Source organism: Miniopterus schreibersii (assembly GCF_964146895.1).
Source record: "Miniopterus schreibersii genome assembly, chromosome: 1".
Lineage (NCBI taxonomy): Eukaryota > Metazoa > Chordata > Mammalia > Chiroptera > Miniopteridae > Miniopterus > Miniopterus schreibersii.
Genome location: NC_138101.1, coordinates 103839492 through 103861609, shown reverse-complemented (window position 1 = coordinate 103861609; position 22118 = coordinate 103839492). Strand labels below are relative to the sequence as shown.

The following is a 22118-nucleotide window of genomic DNA, read 5'->3' as shown; positions in this document are numbered from 1 at the left end:
TCAATCTTCTTGAATTTACTGAGAATTGTTTTGTGTCCTAGCAGGTGGTCTAGCCTAGAAAATGCTCCATGTGCACTTGGAAAAAAATGTATATTCTGCTGCTTTGGAATGAAATGCTCTGAAGATACCAATTAAGTTCATCAGATCTAGTGTGCCATTTAAGCCTGCTGTTTCCTTATTGATTTTCTGTCTAAAAATCTATCCACTGATGTCAATGGTGTGTTAAAATCCCCTACTATGACTGTATTACTGATGATCTCTCCCTTTATGTCCATCAAGATTTGCTTTATATATTTAGGTGTACCTATGTTGGGTGCATAAATGTTTACAAGGGTTATATCCTCTTATTGGATTGATTCCTTTATCATTATGTAGTGTCCTTCTTTATCTCTTATTATAGTTTTTGTTTTAAAGTCCATTTTGTATGATATAAGTACTGCAAGCCCAGCTTTCTTTCACTTCCACTTGTATGGTATATCCTTTTCCATCCCTTTACTTTCAGTCTCTGTGTATCTTTCCATATTTCCATCTGTAGCATATTCATGGGTTTCCTTTTCTAATCCATTCAGCTACCCTATGTCTTTTGATTGGAGCATTTAATCCTTTTACATTTAAGGTGATTATTGGTAGGTACTTACAGTAAAACCTCCATATAACAGACTAATTTATGTGAGGATGTGTCCATTAAAGCCAGAGGTCCATTATATAATGAAGTAGGTTTTCCAAATGCGTATGTTAAAAAATTGACAAATTAGTTTACCTGTTTTTACTTACGTAGACACCTTTGTGAAATTAAAAAAGTATGTATGGCCCAGCCAGTGTGGCTCAGTGGCTGAGCATCGACCCATGCACCAAGGTCACCAGTTCAGTTCCTGGTCAGGGCACATGCCCGGATTATAGGTTGCATGCAGGAGGCAACAGATTGATGATGTTGATGTTTCTGTCTCATCGATGTTTCCATCTCTCTCTCCTTTCCTCTCTTTCTAAAATCATAAAAACACTTAATTATGTATGAAAAGTTAATCATGTATGAAAAGTTCAATTTCACAGAAAAGTTTTCTATACGTATTACTGTAATTTCAAATTTATACTGAATAGGTCTAGTAAATGCGTGCATTCACCAGTCACTGAGTACAAATAAATCCAGACAGCTGAGGTGTGGCTTAGTGCAGGCATCAAAACTGCTGCAGAAAGTCACACCAGCAACAACAGAGCCAATTACTGCTCCAAATGAGGTGGAATCACAAGCTAGTCTTTCACAGAATACTGTTTACCAGCAGTGACTCTTGGATTTAAATATGTAGACTATAGTTGCAGATATATAATATTTATGTTGGCCAAATTACTATAGCGTTTTTTCCAACATATGGCCTATTCGCTAAAATTTGTTAAAAATAACCGTGAATTAATAACAAACAAAAAAAAAAATTTGTTAATTTAATTATAAGCAAATCTTGAATAAAGCATTTTAAAATTAACAGGATGTTAATTTTCACATATGACATACAAGTCAAAAATTTTGTCCGTTAAACCTGAAGTCTGTTAAATCAAGGTCTGCAAAATTGAGGATTTACTGTATTTATTACCATTTTATTCTTTATAACAGCATTACCTCAAGAAGTAAGAAAAATATCAAATAATCTAATCTTACAAAACAATACAAAAGATCAATGGAACCAAGAGCTGGTTCTTTAAAAAGCTAAACAAGATTAACAAACCTCTAACCAGACTCATAAAGAAAAAAAAAAGAGGACTCAAGTAAAACCAGAAATCAAAGAGGGGAAGTAACAACAGACATCAGAGAAATACAAAGGCTTTTAAGAAAATATTACAAAAAACTATATGCTAACAAATGGGACAACCTGGAACTAAATGGATAAATGCCCACAAACATTCAATCTTCCAAATCTGAATCAGGAAGAATAAGAAAATCTGAGCAGACCAATTACAATTAATGACATCAAGTCAGTAATAAAAAAACTCCCAGCAAACAAAAGTCCTGGACTTCAAAGGTGAAGTTTATTAAACATTCAAAGAAGAACTAACACCCATCCGTCTCAAACTATTCCAAAAAATTCATGAGGAGTGAAGACTCCCAAGCTCATTTTACAAGGCCAGCATTATCCTAATTCCCAAACCAGATAAAGACACCACAAAGAAAGAAAATTATAGGCCAATATCCCTGATGAACATAAATGCAAAAATCTTCAACATAATATTAGCAAATCAGCTCCAGCAATACATTAAAAAAATCATACACAAAGATCAAGTGGGATTTATTCCTGGGATGCAAGGTTGCTACAATATTAGTGAATCAATTAACAGTGATACACCACATAAACAAAAATAAGGAGAAAAACCACATGATCATATCAATAGATGCAGAAAAGGCATTTGATAAAATCCAGCACCCATTTATGATAAAAACTCTAAGCAAAGTGGGAACAGAGGGGACATACCTCAACAAAATAAAGGCCATATATGATGAACCCACAGCTAACATTTTACTCAACGCGAAAAAAAAAAAGCATTTCTCTTAAGATCAAGAAGAAGACAGGGATGTTTGCTTTCACCACCCTTATTTAACACACTACTGGAAGTCCTAGCCACAGCCATCAGACAATAGGAAGAAATAAAAGGCATCCAAATTGGAAAGGCAGATGACATGAGACACTGTATATAGAGAAACCTAAGGAATCCACCAAAAACTACTAGAACTGAAAAATGAAATTCAGTTAAGTAGCAAGATAAAAAATTAACATTCAGAAATCAGTTGCACTTTTATTTTATTTATTTATTTATTGTTTTTAATCCTCACTTGAAGATATCTTTATATTGATTTTTGAGAGACAGGTAGAGAGAGAGAAACATTGATGTGAGAGAGAAACATTGACTGGTTGCCTCCCGTACATGCCCTGACCAGGGATCGAACCTGCAATCTAGGTATGCAGTGCCCTGACTGGGAATCCAACCCTCTATCCTTTGGTGCATGGGACAACGTTCCAACCAACTGAGCCACACCGGCCAGGGCTCAGTTGCATTTTTATATGCCAATAATCAAATATCAGAAAGGGAAACAAGAAAACAATACCATTTACAATTGCACCAGGAAAAAAATACCTAAAAAAAAATAAACCAAGTAGGCCAAAGACCTATACTCGGGAACCTATAAGACACTGAAGAAAGAAATCAAAGAAAATACAAATAAATGCAAGCATATACTGTGTTCATGGATAAAGAGAATTGACATTATTAAAATGTCCATACTACCCAAAGCAGTCTATAGATTCAACACAATTCCTATCAAAATACCAATGGCGTATTTCACAAATATAGAACAGCAATCCAAAAATGTATATAGAAACACAAAAGACAGAATAGCCTCACCAATCTTGAAAAAGAAGAATAAAGTTGGAGGTATTATGCTATCTATTATCAAACCATACTACAAGGCCATAGTAATCAAAACAGCATGGTACTGGCATAAAAACAAACATATAGATCAGTGGAACAGCGTAGAGAGAGCCCAGAAATAAACCCACATGAATATGGTCAATTAATATTTCACAAAGAAGATAAAAACATACAATGTGGTAAAGACAGTCTATTTCAATAAATGGTGCTGGGAAAACTGGAGAGATACATGTAAAAACAAAACAAAACAAAAAAAAACTAGACCACCACCTTACACTTTATATGAAAATAAACTCAAAATGGATTAAAGACTTAAATGTAAGACTTGAAACCATAAAACTCCCGCAGGAAAACTAAGCAGTAAAACATCAGATATTTCTCATAGCAATATTTTTTCTAATATGTCTCCTTGGGCAAGAAAAACAAAATAAAAAATGGGATTACATCAAACTAAAAAGTTTTTGCACAGCAAAGGAAACCATCAAATAACAAAAAGACACCCTACTAAATGGGAGAATATATTCACCAATGATACAATTGATAAGGGGTTAATATCCAAAATTTATAAAAAACTCATACTACTAAACACCAAAAAAAAAAATCAATTAAAAAATGGGCACAGGATTTGAATAGATACTTCTCCAAAGAGGACATACAGAAGGCCAACAGACATATGAAAAGATGCCCAACATAACTGTCAGAAAAATGCAAATTAAAACCACAATGAGATATCACCTCACACCTGTCAGAATAGCTGCCATCATTAAATCCACAAATGACAAGCATTGGTGAGGATGTGGAGAAAAGGGAATCCTAGTGCACTGCTGGTGAGAATGCAGATTGGTGCAGGCACTATGGAAAACAGTACAGAGTTTCCTAAAAAGATTAAAAATGAACCTGCCTAGTCCTGGCTGGTGTGGCTGGGTTGGTTGGATGTCATCCAGCGCACTGAAAGGTCACTAGTTCAATTCCTGGTCTGGGTGCATGCCCAGGTTGCAGGCTCCATCCTTGTTGGGGTGTGTGCAGGAGGCAACCGATCGATGTCTCTCTCCCTCTTCCTTTCTTCCTCTCTCCCTTCCCCTCTCTCTAAACCGGTAGGACCTGCCTTACCCTACCGGTTTGGCTCAGTGGCTAGAGCGTCGGCCTTCAAACTGAAGGGTTCAATTCCAACCAAGGGCACGTACCTCTGTTGCAGGCACAATCCCTGGCCCAGGTCTGGGCAAGTGAGGGAGGCAACCAATCGGTGTGTCTGTCTCACATCGATGTTTCTCTCTTTCTTTTTCTCTCTCTCTCTCCCTTCCACTCTCTCTGAAAAGCAATGGAAAAAATATCCTCAGGTAAGGATAAAAAAATTAAAAAATTAAAAAATAATGCACCTGCCTTATGACCCAGTACTTCCACTTCTGAGGATTTATCCGAAGACGTCCAAAACACTACTTCAAAAGAAAATATGCACCCCTGTGTTCACTGCAGTGTTATTTACAACAGCCAAGCTATGGAAGCAACACAAGTGCCCTTCAATAGACAAGTGGATAAAAAACCTGTGGTACATATGTGCAATGGAATATTACTTGGCCATAAAATAATGAAATCTTACCATTTACAACAGCATGGATGGACCTAGAAGGTATTATGCTCACTAAAATAAGTCAGTCATTGAAAGACAAATACTACATGATTTCACTTATATGTGTAATCTAAAGAACGAAATAAACAAATAAAATTGAAAAGGACCCATAGATACACAGAGAGAACTGGTGGTTGCCAGAGGGGAAGAGGGATTTAGCACACTGGGTGAAATAGGTAAAGGGACTAAGAAGCACAAACTGGTAGCTACAAAATAGTCACAGGGTAGTTAGTAAACCATAGGAAATAAAGTCAAGAATATTTTGAAAATTATGCATGGTGCCAGTTGGGGTACTGGAAATATCAAAAGGAACACTATGTAAAGTACAGTGGAACTTGGTTCTTGAACTTAATTTCATTCCAAAAGGCTGTTCGAGAAGTGATTTGTTTGAAAATGGAATCATTTTTTCCCATTAGAAATAATATAAATTGAAGTAATCTGTTCCAGACACCCAAATGATTCCCTGTTTTAAGCTTTCTTATATATAGTACAGTAAACTCTACTGTTGTTGTCGCAACGTTCCTTTTCACTTTGCTGCTATCACCTTCTTAGGACCCACGGTGCCTTACTCTACATATTTAATAATAATAAGCAGCAACGAAAGCAAAAAAACACAAAAATATTCACAGCACAATTTCCTGAACTACTCAAGGTTTATCAGTAAATTGACTCATACTGGCTCATTCTCTCTTTGTTTGTCACCTGAGAGACACATGACTAATCATACATGTATCAGCATGAAAGAGTTGTTGGGTCAAGAACCAAGTTTTTCAACAACTGAGACAGTTTTTCTGTGAACAACTTGGTCAAGAACCGAGTTGTTCGAGATGAGAGAAGCTTGAGAACCAAGGTTTGACTGTATATGACTGTGTAACCACTAAGTTGTACACCTGAAACCAATACATAATTTAAAAAGTACAAAAAAAATTTATATTAAAGGCAAAGAAACAAGAGCAGCTAAAACAATTTTTAAAAGAATAAAGTTGGAGGGCTAACAATACCTGATCTGAATACTTCCTTAAAACTATAATACTCACCCTGCTATTGGCAAATACATAAAAATACAGATAAATAGAAGATAACAGAGATTGCAGAAATAAATCCACAATGATAAGGTCAACTGATTTTCAACAAAGTTATAAAGCAAGATCAATGAAGAAAAGGTCTTTCGATAAATGGTGCTGAAAGAGTTGGATATCCCTATGTAAAAAAAAAAAAATCAATCTATACTCTGTACTATATATAAAAATTAACTCGAAATGGATCATATACACCAATGTAAAACATAAAAGTATAAAACTTCTAGAAGAAAACATAGGAGAATATCTTTGTGACCTTGGGTTAGGCAAACACCAAAAGCATGATATATAAAAGAAAAAAATTGATAAACTGGACTTCATCAAACTTTAAGCTATTTGTTCTTCAAAAGATAGTTAAAAATGTTAAAAGAGAAGCCTCAGTCTGAGAGAAAATATCTGCTAAACACATCTTGTTTTCAGAATATATAAAACTCTCAATATCTAATAAGAAAACAGAAAACCCATTTTTTCTAATTAGCATATTATTTAGACACTTCACCAAAGAAGATATAGGAATTATGGATAAGCACGTGAAAACTGTTCAATATCAATAGTCATTAGGGAAGTGCAAATTAAAACAACAATGTATCACTGAATGTACATTCACTAGAATGACTTCAAAAAAACTGAAAATACCAAGTGCTGACATGGATGTGGAATAACAAGAGCTTCCATACCTTTTTTTTTTTGGTGCACCATTCCTGGAAGCACTGCAATACCAAGTCGATGTGTGGAGTGGATGGAGCAAGCTCCTATTCCATCTCCTAATTCCAAAAATCCATTTAATTTATCATCCTCGGATAGAGAACCTATCCGATATTAAACTGATAAGAACTCTATACTTGATCTTAGTCAAAAGGCTGACAAGCAATTAGAGCTTTCATACTTTGCAGATAAAAATATAAATGGTATAAGTACTTTGGAAAACATTTTGGCAATTTCTAGTAAAGTTAAATATATACTCACAATACTATCCAGCAATCCCACTCCAAGGTACTTACAGAAGTGAAATGAAAACTTCTTCACACAAAACCCTCTAGGCACATGTTTATAGCTTTATTTGTAAAAGCCAAAAACACCAGAAAACAACCCAGATGTCCTTCAACTGGTGAAGGGATGAATAAAGTGTAGCATAAATAGAATTTAATACTACTCATCAATTAAACACACACACACACACACAACATGGATAAATATAAAAAACATTATGCTGAATGAAAAAGGCCACTCAAAGTTTACATAATGTATGACTCCATTTCTGTGACACTCTGGGAGAGGCAATACTATAGAAAGAAAAAAAAGATTAATGGTTACAAGCAATAGGAAGTGGAAGAAATGGTTTATTACAAAGTCAAAGTGAATTTTTGAGGGTGATTAAGCTATTCTATGTCTTGATTGTGGTGGTAGTTACATGACCATTTTCATTTGTCAAAATTTCCAGAATTTTATACTAAAAAAATGAATTTTAATGTATTTAAACTGTACATTAATTTACTATGCAAACATTAGTCAAAACAAAACTGGAACAGCTATATTATTATCAAACAAGAAATAGATCAGGGATAGAAGAGCAACATTACAAAATGATAAAAGGGTCAATTCACCATGAAGTCAAACAATCCTAAATGTATATGTATCCAAAAACAAATCTTCAAAATATACAAAGTAAAATTTGATAGAACTGAAAGTACAAGACAAATCCATAATTGTATTTGCATACTTCCACACTCTTCTCTCATTAAGGATATCAGTATAAATATCAGTGAGGATATTGATATCTGTATCAGCAAGTACACAGAAGAACAACACTATCAAACAACTGGACTTAATTGACATTAATAGGCTATTCCATCCAACAGGAACAGAATACACATTCACAGTACATGGAGCATTCGCCAATACAGACCACGTTCTGGGCCTTAAAACAAACCACAGAAAGTATTTTCTCTAACCACAAAAGAATTAAACTAGAAACCAATAAAAAAGATATCTGGAAAAAATCTCCAAATATATGGAAATTAATCAATACTTTTCTTAATAGTGCATGGGTCAAAGGGGAACGCAAAAGAAATTTTTAAAATATTAAGAATTGTATATTTATTTTATGAGAGAATAAAGAAAATGTGAGCCTGGCCGGGTGTGGCTCAGTGCTTGAGCATCAACTTAGGATCCAGGAGATCACTGTTTGATTCCTGGTCAGGGCACATGCCTGGGTTGCGGGCTCGATCCCCAGTTGGGGGCGTGCAGGAGGCAGCCGATCAATGACTCTCTCATCATTGATGTTTCTGTCTCTCTCTCTCTCCCTCTCCCTTCCTCTCTCTGAAATCAATAAAGATATATTTTTTTAAAAAAGAAGCAAACATTAAAAAAAAAATAGAAAAGAAAATGTGACCAATGACTATTTAAAAATTATTATTAATTCAAAAATAAAGAGTTGTATAAAAGTAAAACAACAGCTGAAATATGTATGAACCAGGTGAGTAAGCAGCGTTTAGAGAGAAATATAAAGTACTAAATGCTTACAATAGAAACAAAGTAAAGATCTCAACTTAATGATCTAAGTTTCTACCTTAAGAAACTGAAAAAAGAAGAGCAAATTAAAGAAAATATTAGATAAGAACAGAAACCAACAAAATTGAAACAGAAAAGGAATAGAAAACAAAACAATAAAATCAAAAGCTGGTTCTTCAAAATGATCAATAAGATGTATAAAGCTCTAGCCAGACTGATCAAGAAAGAGAGAAGATGAAAATTACCAAAAGCAACAACAGAGGGACAATAATTACACATCTTTCAGATATTAAAAGGAAAATACAGATAGGAGTACTGTGAACCTAAGGCCAATAAACTTGATAACTGAGATGAAATGGACAAATTTCTTTGAGAGAAAAACATTACCAAAGCTCTCTCTAAAGAAATATATAACCTCAGTAGTCCCACATCTATTAAAGAAATTGAGTTTGTACTTAAAAACCAACAAAGAAAAATCCAGGCCCAGATTGCTTCACTGTCACATTCTAGAAAACATTTAAGAAAGAAAGAACACCAATTCTATACAAAATCTTCCAGGAAATAGAAGAGGAAATAGTTCCCAATATTTTTGAGGCCTGCATAACCCTGACACCAAAAACTGACAAAAGCATCACAAAAAACAAAAACTATAGAGCAGCATCCTTCATGAACACAAATGCAAAATCCTTAACAAAATATTAGCAAAATTGGATCCAGACATATATAAAAAGGTTAATATATCATCATCACTGTGTGAGATTTATCCCAGGAATGCAAAGCTGATACAACATTCCAAAATTCAATGAAATCCACCGTATCTATAGATAAAATTATGGGCATGGAAACCAGAAATTAAGGCCAATTAAGAGCATGTTATAGCCTCGATATTTTCGGGGCCTGTGTCACCACCGTGCACAACTCCAAAGGCATCATTTTTATTGCAGTCATTGTATTCTACACGAATGATACCCCTGCCACTGTGCAATACAGTGGCATTGCAAATGTATAAAATGGTTGCCCAAAAGGCAATGCAACCTTGAGCTGGGCTAACATAAATAAAAGATCCAGATGAAGAGGTTTGTATCTTCCAGATATTCCATATAGCCCTGTTTCATATGGCCCTGTAATACTCTAGTCCTGAATTCTCTACTTCCAAGAGTGCCAACACATTTCACCAGAGGACCAAAGCAGTAATAGCAAAGTGTTCTAAAGATCTCATGCAAAGAGTTGAAAAAACTGGAAATATTTAACCTTCAGAAGAAAGGATCTAGAAAGCATATACTGCACTTTATTTGCTTATATTCTATATACCCTGAAGACTGTCCATCCCCTGAGGGCAGAATCCATGTTCTATTTGTCTTTGTACTGTATTCCAAACACCTATCACTGGTCCTGGAACCTGGTAAGTACTCATAGTTATGTGGGGTTCAAGAACAGGAAAATCTAAACTTTAATAAGAGAAATCAAAAAGAGGTTGCTCTGCAGTGGGGAAGGGAGAAAGGGTTGATTGGAAGAGACACCACGGCACTGTGAAATTTTACACCATAGCATGTGTCCTTTTCCTCATACCTAACTACTTTGTATCTCATTAGCCTGGATTGGGCATGAGCCAGTTCTTGATTGTTGTATATTAATAACAGTTCTCCTGGTCTGGGAATCAATAAAACCTCTGGGTTTGACTGGAGGAAGTGTAGAAAGAATTTTGGAGAGCCCTGACCGGTGTGGCCCAGTGGTTGGAGTCTCTGTGCGGAAGGGTGAGTGGATTTGATTCCTGGTCAAGGGCACGTACCTGGGTTGCAGGTTCACTCCAGCCCCAAGACGAGGCACGTGCTAGAGGCAACTAATCAATGTGTCTCTTTCACATCATTTTTTTTTTTCTCTCTCCCTCCCTTTCACTCTCTCCCTGAAAGGCAATGGAAAAAATATCCTCTGGTAAGGATTAACACACACACAAAAAAAGAATATTGGAAAGATAATCACAATACCTACTAGCTCCACCTAACTAGCCAAAACACCCTGGTGATTAAATGAAGTAACATATCACAGGAAGATGATTCTCATATCCAGCAATGATTTTTTAAAAATAGCAATTGTGTTCAGTATTGGCAGAATTACATCTAAATTCCACCAATAATCTAAATTACAGATGTATTGCTCTTTCAGTGAAAGATCTAATCCTGGAAAACTCTGAAAATACCTGAGAGGCAATCATATGTTCCAAACAACTTGCATTATAATTTCAAAGAGTAATAGAAATGCTCCAAGTAAACTAAACAATTTATTGACAAAATCAACTTTAAAACTCTTAGCAGACAACAGGAAAGCACATGCTGCAAAGGAAGTATAGCCTGGTGACTATAACTCAGGTATGCAGACAAGAGCTACATACAAAACTGTGACGAAGACATGCTCCTTCCACTCAGCTTGTTTTTTCCTTATATAGAAAATAATGAATAAATGAATAAATAATAAAATAGATGGTCTCTTCTGCTAAATAAAAAGTTCAGACGTGGGAAAATATCCAATATACGTAGTAACCTACAACCTGATGCAAACCCTCCTAAGACTATAGATTAACAAATGAAGAAATCCAGTGCCTCTAAATAAAATATATATCATATCCCTATCATACTATAAAATGCAGTTTGTTACAATATAGGTCCTTACCAAGTAAGGCTTCCCAGACTCAGTTGTTGTAAAACCTCACACTTACTTAACATATACATGACATTATTTGAGGCCTGATAAGTACTTATGGAAATTTTAGAGTGGGTTTCCACAAGTGGAAAATTAGTACACATTTATATAATAATAAAACTCCATTTAAACACATTCAGAAGTAAAATCAATCCCCTAATACCTGACGACTCCATAAAATAAAAGCTAACTATGGCAGAACATAATAATAGTGCTTATGGCAACAATCACATCTTAAAAAGCTCTAACGCATATATAACAAAGAAATAATCAGATACATCTGCAAATATACATATAGAATGAAATTGTAAACAGACCTTTTTTCAGCTGGAGTTTTTGAGATTCAGCAGATGCAGGAAATTGAGTTCTCTAAAATGAAAGAAGTCTATGTTACAGCACTACCATAAATCTTGCTAACTTAAAGAAACATTCAAATAACAATCATCAGTAGCTCTCCAATCATGCAATTAATCCATTAATTGCATACAAGTACAAAAAATTGTTTTGAATATAGTTTTAAAAACAAATGTGAAGCAAACTATTAATAACGTAAAATACAGACTGATAATACTTATGTATATTTATGTTTAATTATAACACATGATAAAATGTACACAAATAAAAGTACTAAGTTCTTAGATACTACATATTAGTATTATATTTAATGCTATATTTATCAACAACCAAAAATGATAACTTTAATCAAAGTGAGCTTATGAGTTAGAGCAGCAGCATTTGGAGCAGACATGGATATACCTTCTCAGAAGCTTCACAGGAGGGAATACAGTGACAAGGAAGTTCTCATTCTTTGCCAGAAACTGGATGGATGGCTTCTACAGGGAGCCAGACCTCTGACATAGACAGGATTTTTGGATTTTTCAGTGATGGTGCGCTACCCACCAAAAAGCTCAGGAAGCTGCTTCCAAGCTTAAAAAGTAAGAAGCCTCAGAACTTGTGCTGGTGATTGGAACAAGCATTAGTACTGTGGCTGCAACTCAGGTTCCAGCCCTGAAATCCTGGAAAGGGTTAATTCAAGCCTTACTGATGCTGCCACTGATTTTGATGTTCTGGAGGATAAGTAGAGCAAAAAATTTCAGAAATGTCTCCATGAAGACAAAAATCTGTTCATGTTGCCCATGACCTATTCAGAAACTCTCCTCGTACTAGTAATGTTCGATCCATGTTTTTCAAGGACTGTTTATATGAAATATTCAATGACTTGGGAGTCAAAGATGGAAGACTCTGGAAAACAGCTACTTCAGTCAATTCTCCAGCTGATGGAAAATGGAGCCTTGGTATTGACTACAAATTTCAACCATCTCCTAAAACTGTATGCAACAGACCAGGGAAAACAACTTGAATCCTTGAACTTACTGGTGATAAAATGGTCCTAGAGTGGGCTCAAGAGAAGCCGAAACTGAGCATGTTACACTTAACCTCAGTGGCACAATCCTTTATCCAGCTGGGTATCAGAATGTGCTCAGGAACACCGACGTTATGAGAGATTCAGAAACTCTATGAAAACAAGTAATTTCTTTTCCTGGGTTGTGGCTGGATTGTGGATGACACCACTTTCCAAGCCCTTTTTTCTGGAAGCTGTCAAGCATAAATCTGACTTAGAACATTTTGTGCTGATTTGAAGAGAGGTAGATGAGTTCAAGAAGCTTCAAGAAAACATGTTGGACAAAGGGGTTAAGGTCATCTCATATGTAAATGAATAAGCTGATCTAGAATATTTCAAGCAACTGACCTGTGAGATGTCAGGAGGGGTAGATCAGGGACAGTGAGAAAAGGTTCATATACAGCACTCAGTGAAATGAGAGTGGCAGCACAGAAGAGGGCTACAGAAGTCAGCACCATCAGACCAAGCTGTCAGGCCCTATCACGGACGGCATTTAAGGGTAAAAGTACAAGAACCCAACACAGCCCCTAGGAAGAGCCAATACCCAGAAGTTGAAGGCTGGGGTTATAGTGTGTGAAAGGGGGGGTGTTCCAACTTAATCCTTTGTGCTGGTTGCTTCTTAGTCATACGCAGCCTGTCCCAGTTCGAGATTAACATGAAGTGACCACAAGACCCAGATGCAACTTTCCACCCCACTCCTAGGCTGGACACACACTTATTTATGTACTCATTGATAGCTTCTTTTGTAATCCCCACCTGAGGATATTTTTTCCATTGCTTTTCAGACAGAGTGGAAAGGAGAGAGAGAAACATCGATGCGAGAGAGAGAGAGAGACAGACAGACAGACAGACATCTACTGGTTGCCGCCTGCACGCACCCCAACAGAGGCTGAGGATCGAGAGCCCACAACTGAGGTACATATGCCTGACTGGAATTGAACCTGAGACCCTTTGGTCCACAGGCTGGCGCTCTAACCACTGAGCCAAACCAGTCAGAGCCATTGGTTGTTTCTTGTATGTGCCCTGACCAAGGATCGAACCCACAACCTTGGCATATGGGGACGATGCTACAACCAACTGAGCTACCCGGCAAGGGCTTAATGCTTTTTTAGATAAAGACTTAAAGGTCTAGTTTTCTAGATCTTTTACAGTGTACAGTATTTTACTTACCTGAGAACTATTCAAAGCTTGTTCATATAAAAATTTAAACATTTTTTAAAAGGGGGACATATGAGGTCATCTGCACAGAAATTGTATAGCACTCAATGCTATGAGGGAGTTTTTTTTTAAGGGACACATCTTATTAAATAATATAATATCTTACATTATAAAATCTTCAAATGGATTTTTCTACCTCCTATGTTTGATATGATATGAGCAAAAAAATAATGGCTAAAAATTTCCAGAAGTAATGAGAGAAACTAATCTTTAGATCCTGGATACTCAACCAATCCTGACCAGGTTAAATGAAAATAAAGCTACACTTAGATACATCACAGGGACTTGCACCAGAGATAATAAGAAGTTCTTAAAAGCAACCAAAGAGTCTGGCTGGTGTAGCTCAGTGGTTGAGTGTCGACCCATGAACCTAGGGGTCACCAGTTCAATTCCCAGTCACGGCACGTGCCGGGATTTTGGGCTGGATCCTCAATAGGGGGCATACAGGAGGCAGCGCGGATCAATGTACCACTCTCACATCAATGTTTCTATCTCTCTATCCCTCTTCCTTTCTCTCTCTCTAAAAATGAATAAAAATATTAAAAAGTAAATTAAAAAGCAACCAAAGAAAAGCATATCACATTACCTAAAAAGAAAGGATAATTAGACTGACAGCTGACTTCTCAACAATTAAAAGTGGAAGATGGTATTACATTAAGACATTATAAGAATAATTATTCCCAAGTACCTGGGCTAAGTAAAATAAATGCTAATCTAGACACAAGGTCAGCAAAAACTATTACCTGCAGGTCAAGTCCAGTCTGTTTTTACACAACCCACAACCTAGCAAAGAATGGTTTTTGCACTTTAAAAAATATACATATACTTTTCTTGACTTCAGAGAGAGGAAGGGAGAGGGAGAGAAAGATAAAAACATCAATGATGAGAGTCATTGATCCACCGCCTCCTGCACACCCCCTACTGGAAATCGAGCCCAAAACCCAGGCATGTGCCCTGACTGGAAATTGAACTGGGACCTCCTGGTTCATAGGTTGATGCTCAACCACTGAGCCATGCTGGCCAGGTGGTTTTTGCACTTTTTAATGGTTGAAAAAATTAATAATATTTCATAACACAAGAAAATTACATAAAACTCAAACTTCAGGCGCTGGACAGTTTTGGCTCAGTGGTTAGAGCATTGGCCTGCAGACTGAAGAGTCCCAGGTTCAATTCCAGCCAAAGGCACATACCTTGGTCACAGGCTCAATCCCTGGCTCTGGTAGGGGTATGTGCTGGAGGCAACCTATCAATGTGTCTCTCTCACATCGATGTTTCTCTCTCTCTTTTTCTCTATCCCTTCCACTCTCTCTGAAAAGCAATGGTAAAAATATCCTTGGATGAAGATTCAAAAAAAAAATTCAAACTTCAGTGTATATCAACAAAATTTTCTCAGAACAGTCAAACTCACACGTTGACATATTGTCTGTGGTTGCTTACATACTACAAACTGCCTAGTTTAGTTACTTGAGAGAGACTACATAGCCCACAAAATTCAAAATACTTATTATTGGCCCTTTAAAAAAGTTTGCTAACCACTGTTCTTTTAAACTCTTAGTCCAATCAAACTAACTTTCAAGAACAATGGCAGATTAAAATGATTTTTAGACAAGTAAAATTTGAGAGTTTTTAGACTCACTAAATAAACTTTTAAAGGATATACATTAGAAAAAGGGAAAATAGCACCAGAATAAAGGAGTGGAATAAGCAAAGGAATTGGTAAAATATGGAACTATTCTAAGTATCTATTGACTGAATAAAACAAAGAGTCAAAAAGTACAATTTTGTGGTGTTGAATTGAAAAATATAAAAACTACAGAACAGAACAACAATGGTGAGAATTAGCAGAAGGCAATGGGCTATGAGGCACTCAAGGATTCCTGTATTATTCAGACTTAAGTTAAAAAATTAGGGTGCTCACTAAAGGAAGACCAAAGAATACAACATATAATTTCTAAGAATGAGGATTACAAATAATAATAAAAATAAATCAATAAAAACATACAAGCAAACAAATAAGTTAGAAAAGGCAAATTTTAAAACCTTTAAAAATATTTAAGGTAGGAAAGGATTACCTTAACAAGATATAAAAGCACAAACCAATTAAGAAATGATCTAGGAATAAATTTAACCAAGGAGGTAAAAGACCAGTATTCAACAAACTGTAAGACATTGAAGAAATGGAAAAAGTACAGTAAATGAAAGCATACATCATGCTCATGGATAGGAAGAATCAGTATTATTAAAATGTCCATACCACCAAAAGCAATTCACAGATTCAGTGCAATCCCTATCAAAATACTAAGGCATTTTTCACAAAACTAGAATAATCCTAAAACTTCTATAGAACCACAAAAGCCCTTTAACAGCCAAAGCAATGCTTTTTTTTTTTTTTTTTTTTGGCAGAATTTTATGGTTTTATTAACACAAATACAATGTGTACACAATCTGTCTATTCATTTTCTTTGTTGCGCAGGCTGGAATTGGGATTGGTGACTCTGATGGCCAGCTGGACTGCTCTTTCCACAATGGCTTTGTGGTTCTTTGAGGAGACATTGTGAGCAATCACAGCACAGTAAGATCTGGAAGAGAATCCATAAGTAGGTAAGGAGCAAGCCAGCTTGCTGCACATCAGCAACACTTCAAGCTCTTTGATCTTGTGGACCAGAAACTTCCAAAAGCCGATCGGCAGCATGTGCTTTGTTTTCTTGTTGCTCCCATAACAAATGTTGGGCATCAAGATTTGGCCCTTGAGCCTGGCCGACATGGCTCAGCAGTTAAGCATCGACCTATGAGCCAGGAGATCCCGGTTTGATTTCCGGTCAGGGCACATGCCCAGGAAGCGGGCTCCGCCCCCAGTGAGAGGCTTGCAGATCAATAACTCTTTCATCATTGATGTTTCTATCTCTCTCTCTCCCTCTCCCTTCCTCTCTCTGAAATCAATAAACATATTAAAAATTGTTTTTTAAAAGACCTGGCCCTTGAATCTTCTATTATCAATGCCTCTGGGTTTCTGCCAGTTCTGTTTAATTTTTTTTCCCCATTGATTTTCAGACAGAGTGGAAAGGAGGAAGAGAAGGGAGGGGGAGAGAGAGAGAGAGAAAGAGAGAGAGAGAGAGAGGGAAACATCAATGTGTCACCAGTACTGGGGATAGAATCTGCAACCCAGGTACATTCCCTTCACTGGGAATCGAACCCAGGACACTTTGGTACGTGCACAGCTGGTGCTCTAACCACTTAGCAACACTGGCCAGGGCAGTTCCACTTAATTTTAACATATTGGTCTGACTGGTGCCAGATGAACTTCTTGGTCCTCTTTTTGACAACCTTGGGTTTCAGGAGGGGTCTGAGGGCAGCCATAGTGCCTCGGAGATGACTGCCACCTCTGTAGGCAGCACCAAGAAAGAGCACAACCAAAGCAATCTTGAGAAAGAAGAACAAAGTTAGAGATATCATGCTATCTGCTATCAAACTACACTACAAGGCTATAGTAATCAAAGCATCATGGTACTGGCATAAAAACAAACACATAGATCAATGGTACAAAACAGAGAGCCCAGAGATAAAACCACACCTATATGTAGGCAAAAATATACAATGGGTGCCTAGCCAAGTGGCTCAGTTGGTAGAGTCATCCCATACACCATAAAAGTTGCAGGTTTAATTCCCGATTAGGGCACATACCTAGGTTGCATGTTCAATCTCTGGTCAGGGCATATATGGAAGGCAACCGATTGATGTTTCCCTCGCACATCAATGTTTTGCTCTCCCCCTTTCTCCCTCTCTAAAATCAATGAAAAATATCCTCTGGTGAGGATTAAAAAAAGAACATACAGTGGAGTAAAATAAAGACAGTGTCTTCAATAAATGGTGTTCGGAAAACTGGACAGATACATGCAAGGAAATGAAACTAGACCATTTTCTTACACCAGGTACAAAAATAAACTCAAGCCCTGGCCAGTGTGGCTCAATTGGTTGAGCATCGTCCTGCATGCACCAAAAGGTTGCCAGTTAGATTCCAGATCAGAGCATATGCCCAGGTTGTGGGCTGAATTCCCAGTGTGGGGCATGCATCAATGTTTCGTTATGCATAGATGTTTCTCTCTCTATCCCTCTCCCTTCCTCTCTAAAAGTCAATTAAAAATTTTTTTAAAAAAGAAAAGATGCTCAGTGTCACTAATCTTCAGAGAGATGCCAATTAAAACTATAATGAGGAGAGACAAGAAGATGGCGGTGTACGTAACCGCAGTATCCACCGCCTCCCACAACCACATCAAAATTACAACTAAAATACAGAACAACCATCACTCAGAACCTCCTGAAATCTAGCTGAACAGAAGTCCTACAACCAGGGAACTGAAGAAGCACCCAGGCCAGTGGGAAGGGCAGAGACGCAGGGCAGATTGGGTCTGAATCGCAGAGACGTGGCCATGGCCTCAAATCTGGTGCCGCAGTTTAAAACCAGAAGGGGTATCTCAGGGGTGGAGGTTTCTTGGAGGAGCAGAGGTCCCAGGCCCACACCAGGCTCCCCAGCCCCACATCGGGCCCCTAGTCCAGGGTTCCAGTGCCAGGAAGAGAAGTCCCACAACTTCCAGCTGTGAAAACCAGCAGGGATTGAGGGAAAGGGACTCAGAGGCTGTGGGAGTCCCAGGAAGCTCCTCTTAAAAGACCAGCATATGGAATCACTCAGCCACGCTCCCTCTGAGCCCCAGCACTGGGCAGCAGCTTGAAAGGAACCTGGGACATTCGGGGAGGAACTAAGTTGCCTGGAATCAGAACCAGAGCAGGAAGAGCAGTTTTCTCCCAGGAAGAAGAGTTGGCAGAGGCCATTGCTCCTTTGGTGTGCCGTTCGCCCACAGAGTGGGCAGGCAGATGCCATATGTGAATCTTCATCAACCTGACTCAAACCTTTGGCACTGCCTTGGTGATCCCCAGAGACCCCGGCCCTCCTCCCTGCAAACTCATCCAAGCCATTTCCAGTGGCTTTTCTATGCAAGTGGCCTCTCTAGCCTCATGCTTAGGACTTTCCTAAAATCTCTCAAACAAGCAGCAGTTGGCCTCAGCATGCTCCATACCTCTTGTTACGTGGCCCCAGGCCTGGCACTAGTGGCAGCCTGCATTGGTTCATAGCTTGGCCTCTCCTGGACACCTCCAGGCCCAGCACAAGTAGAAGCCATCTACATATTGCTGTGTAGCTCATGATGAGTGGCCCTGGGCAAGGCACAGGCAGAGGCTGGCTTTGCACCTTCTGGGAGGCCCCAGAGACAGTGCATTTGGTGGTGAGACTCGACCACACTGGATTACAACCCTACCACATCCACAAATTACACACTCAAGGGGCACACTCAGTGAACACCAAAGCTCCACTGAAATAAATCCTGCTCCATAGGGGGGTCTCCAGCACAACAGCTTATTGGATGTAGGTGCAGCTGGTCCTCATAGCCAACTGGCCTGGGGGTCAGTTCCACCCAGTGACACAACAGCAACCAAGGCTGAACTACAACAGCACAGTGCACACAGCCCACACAGGGGAGCACCTAGAAGGCCCAGCTCAGGTGACTGGGGAGGCTGAGCCACTGGACCCTATAGGACACCTACTACACAAAGCTACTCTACAGATTGCAGGAGACATAGCAGCTCTACCTAATATATAGAAACAAACACCTGGAAGCAGCCAAAATGTGGAGGCTAAGAAACATGTCACAAAGGAAAGAACAGAAGAAATCTCTAGAAGAGGAACTAAATGAAATAGAGCCAAGCAAGCTACTAGAAGGATGCTCAAGGATCTTAATAAGACTATTAAGGAAACTAGTGACATCGTTAATGACATAATAAAGTACCAATCAGAAATGAAGGCTACACGAACTGAAATGAAGAATAATTGACAGGGAATCAACAGTAGAGTAAAGGATGCTGAGAATCACATCAGCAATTTGGAATATGAGGAAACAAAAAACACCCAATCAGAAGAGCAAAAAGAATCCAGAAATATGAAGACAGTGTAAGAAGGCTCTGGGATAACTTCAAGCAACCCAACATTCTCATTATGGGGATGCCAGAAGGAGAAGAAAGAGAGCAAGAAATTAAAAACCTATTTGAAAAAATAATGACAGAAAACTTCCCCTACCTGGGGAAAGAAATAGACTTACAAGTCCAGGAAGCACAGAGGGTCCCAAACAAAAAGGACCCAAAGAGGCCCACAGCAAGACACATCATAATTAAAATGCCAGAGGTTAAAGACAAAGAGAGAATCTTAAAAGCAGCAAGAAAAAAGCAGTTAGTTACCTACAAGGGAGCACCCACACAACTGTCAGCTGATTTCTCAACAGAAACTTTGCAGGCCAGAGGGAGTGGCAAGAAATATTCAAAGTGATGAAAAGCAAGACCCTACAACCAAGATTATTCTACTCAGCAAAGCTATCATTTAGAACTAAAGGTCAGATAAACAGCTTCACAGATTAAAAAAAGCTAATGGAGTTCATCACCACCAAACAAGTATTACATGAAATGTTCAAGGGTCTTCTTTAAGAAGAAGCTAATGAACAAAATAATCAAACTAAATAGACCCAGAGACACTGAAGCATGCAACAGATGGTCACATCTCAGAGGGAAGAGGGAAGGGGAGTGGGGGGTGGGAAGAGATTAACCAAAGAAGTTATATGCATATATGCATAACCCATGGACACAGACAATAATGGGGTGAAGGCCTGGAGAGGGAGTGGGAGCAAGGTGGAAGGAGTCAATTGGCAAAAAATTGGGATACCTATAATACTTTCAACAATAAAGATAAATTTAAAAAAACAACAAAAAACACGATATCACCTCATACATGTCAAAATGCTTATCATCAATAAATCAATAAACAACAAGTGTTGGCAAGGATGTGGAGAAAAGGGAAACCTCATGCACTGTTGGTGAGGTTGTAAATTGGTGAAGCCACTATGGAAAACAGATAAGAAAAAGCTAAAGGAGTTCATCACCACCAAACCAGTATTATGTGAAATGTTGAAGGGTCTTCAACATTGAAAGTTCCTCAAAAATTAAAACTAGAACTACCATGTGACCAGCAATTCCACTTGTGGGTATTTATCCGAAGAAATCTAAAACACTAATTGAAAAATATATGGACTCCTATGTTCACTGCGGCGTTATTTACAATAGCCAAAATTTGGAAGCAACCTAGGTGTCCACTGATAAACAAATGGATAATGAAGATGTGATATATGTATACAGTGAAATATTACTCAGCCATGAAAAATAAATGAAATCTTACCATTTGTGACAACATGGATGGACTTAGAAGGTATTATACTAAGTAAAATATGTCAGACAGAGACAAATACCATGTGATTTCACTTACATGTATAATCTAAACAACAAAATAAATGAACAAACAAAACAGAAACAAACTCACAGATATAGAGAACAAATTGATGGTCGCCAGATGGGTGGGAAGTTGGGGAGATAGATGGAAAAGGTGGAAGGGATTAAGAAGTACAAGTTGCCAGCTATAAAAACAGTCACAGAAATGTAAAGTACAGCACAGGGAATATAGTCAATAACATTGTAATAACTATGTATGGTGTTAGATGTGTACTAGGCTTATCAGGGTGATCACTTTGTAAGGTATATAAGTCAACTGTGATTGAAAAATGAATGTAAGAAATAAAAAGATCTGAACATTCAACTACATTAAAATTAATAACTTCTGTTCCAAAAAGGGAGTAAAGACAGAAGACTAAGAGAAGATATTTGCAATACAAAACACAACCAAAAAAATGACAAAGGATTAACAGCCAGAAATTATAAATAAGTACAAATCAATAAGAAAAACAAACAGCAAAGTAGAAAAATAAGCAAAACATATGAACTAGGCATTGCACAGAAAAAGAAAAGAGATAACCAATGATGCTCTACCTCATTAATAATTAGGGAAATATAAATTAGTATCACATAAACACTTCATTTCATATCCACCATACAGACAAAAGCTAAAGCTAATATCAAGGATGTAAGCAACAGGAACTGGTGGTAAAAGCATAAATTATTATAACCACTTTAGAGTTTCTCATTAGTAATAAAGTTGAAGATGTACATATCTCATGATCCAGCAATACATTTGTAGAAATACCTTAGAGAAACTCTTATATCAGCAGACATATATAAGAATTTT

General features: G+C 37.6%; 1 protein-coding gene and 1 pseudogene across 9 annotated transcripts in view; one reads left to right on the top strand and one right to left on the bottom strand.

The window, feature by feature from the left end:
- Positions 1–22118, bottom strand: part of BBS4 (Bardet-Biedl syndrome 4) — a 158720-nt gene that overhangs the window by 110495 nt on the left and 26107 nt on the right. For all 8 annotated transcript variants that reach the window (XM_081130026.1, XM_081130024.1, XM_081130027.1 and 5 more), the window contains one exon: positions 11646–11697. In XM_081130026.1, coding sequence (XP_080986152.1) covers positions 11646–11697 — 52 coding nt within the window. The remainder of the gene's footprint in view (positions 1–11645; positions 11698–22118) is intronic.
- On the top strand, positions 12155–13261 carry LOC308563169 (protein FAM118B pseudogene; annotated as a pseudogene). Its single transcript has 2 exons — positions 12155–12494; positions 12723–13261. The product of its transcript is annotated as a protein FAM118B pseudogene (transcript).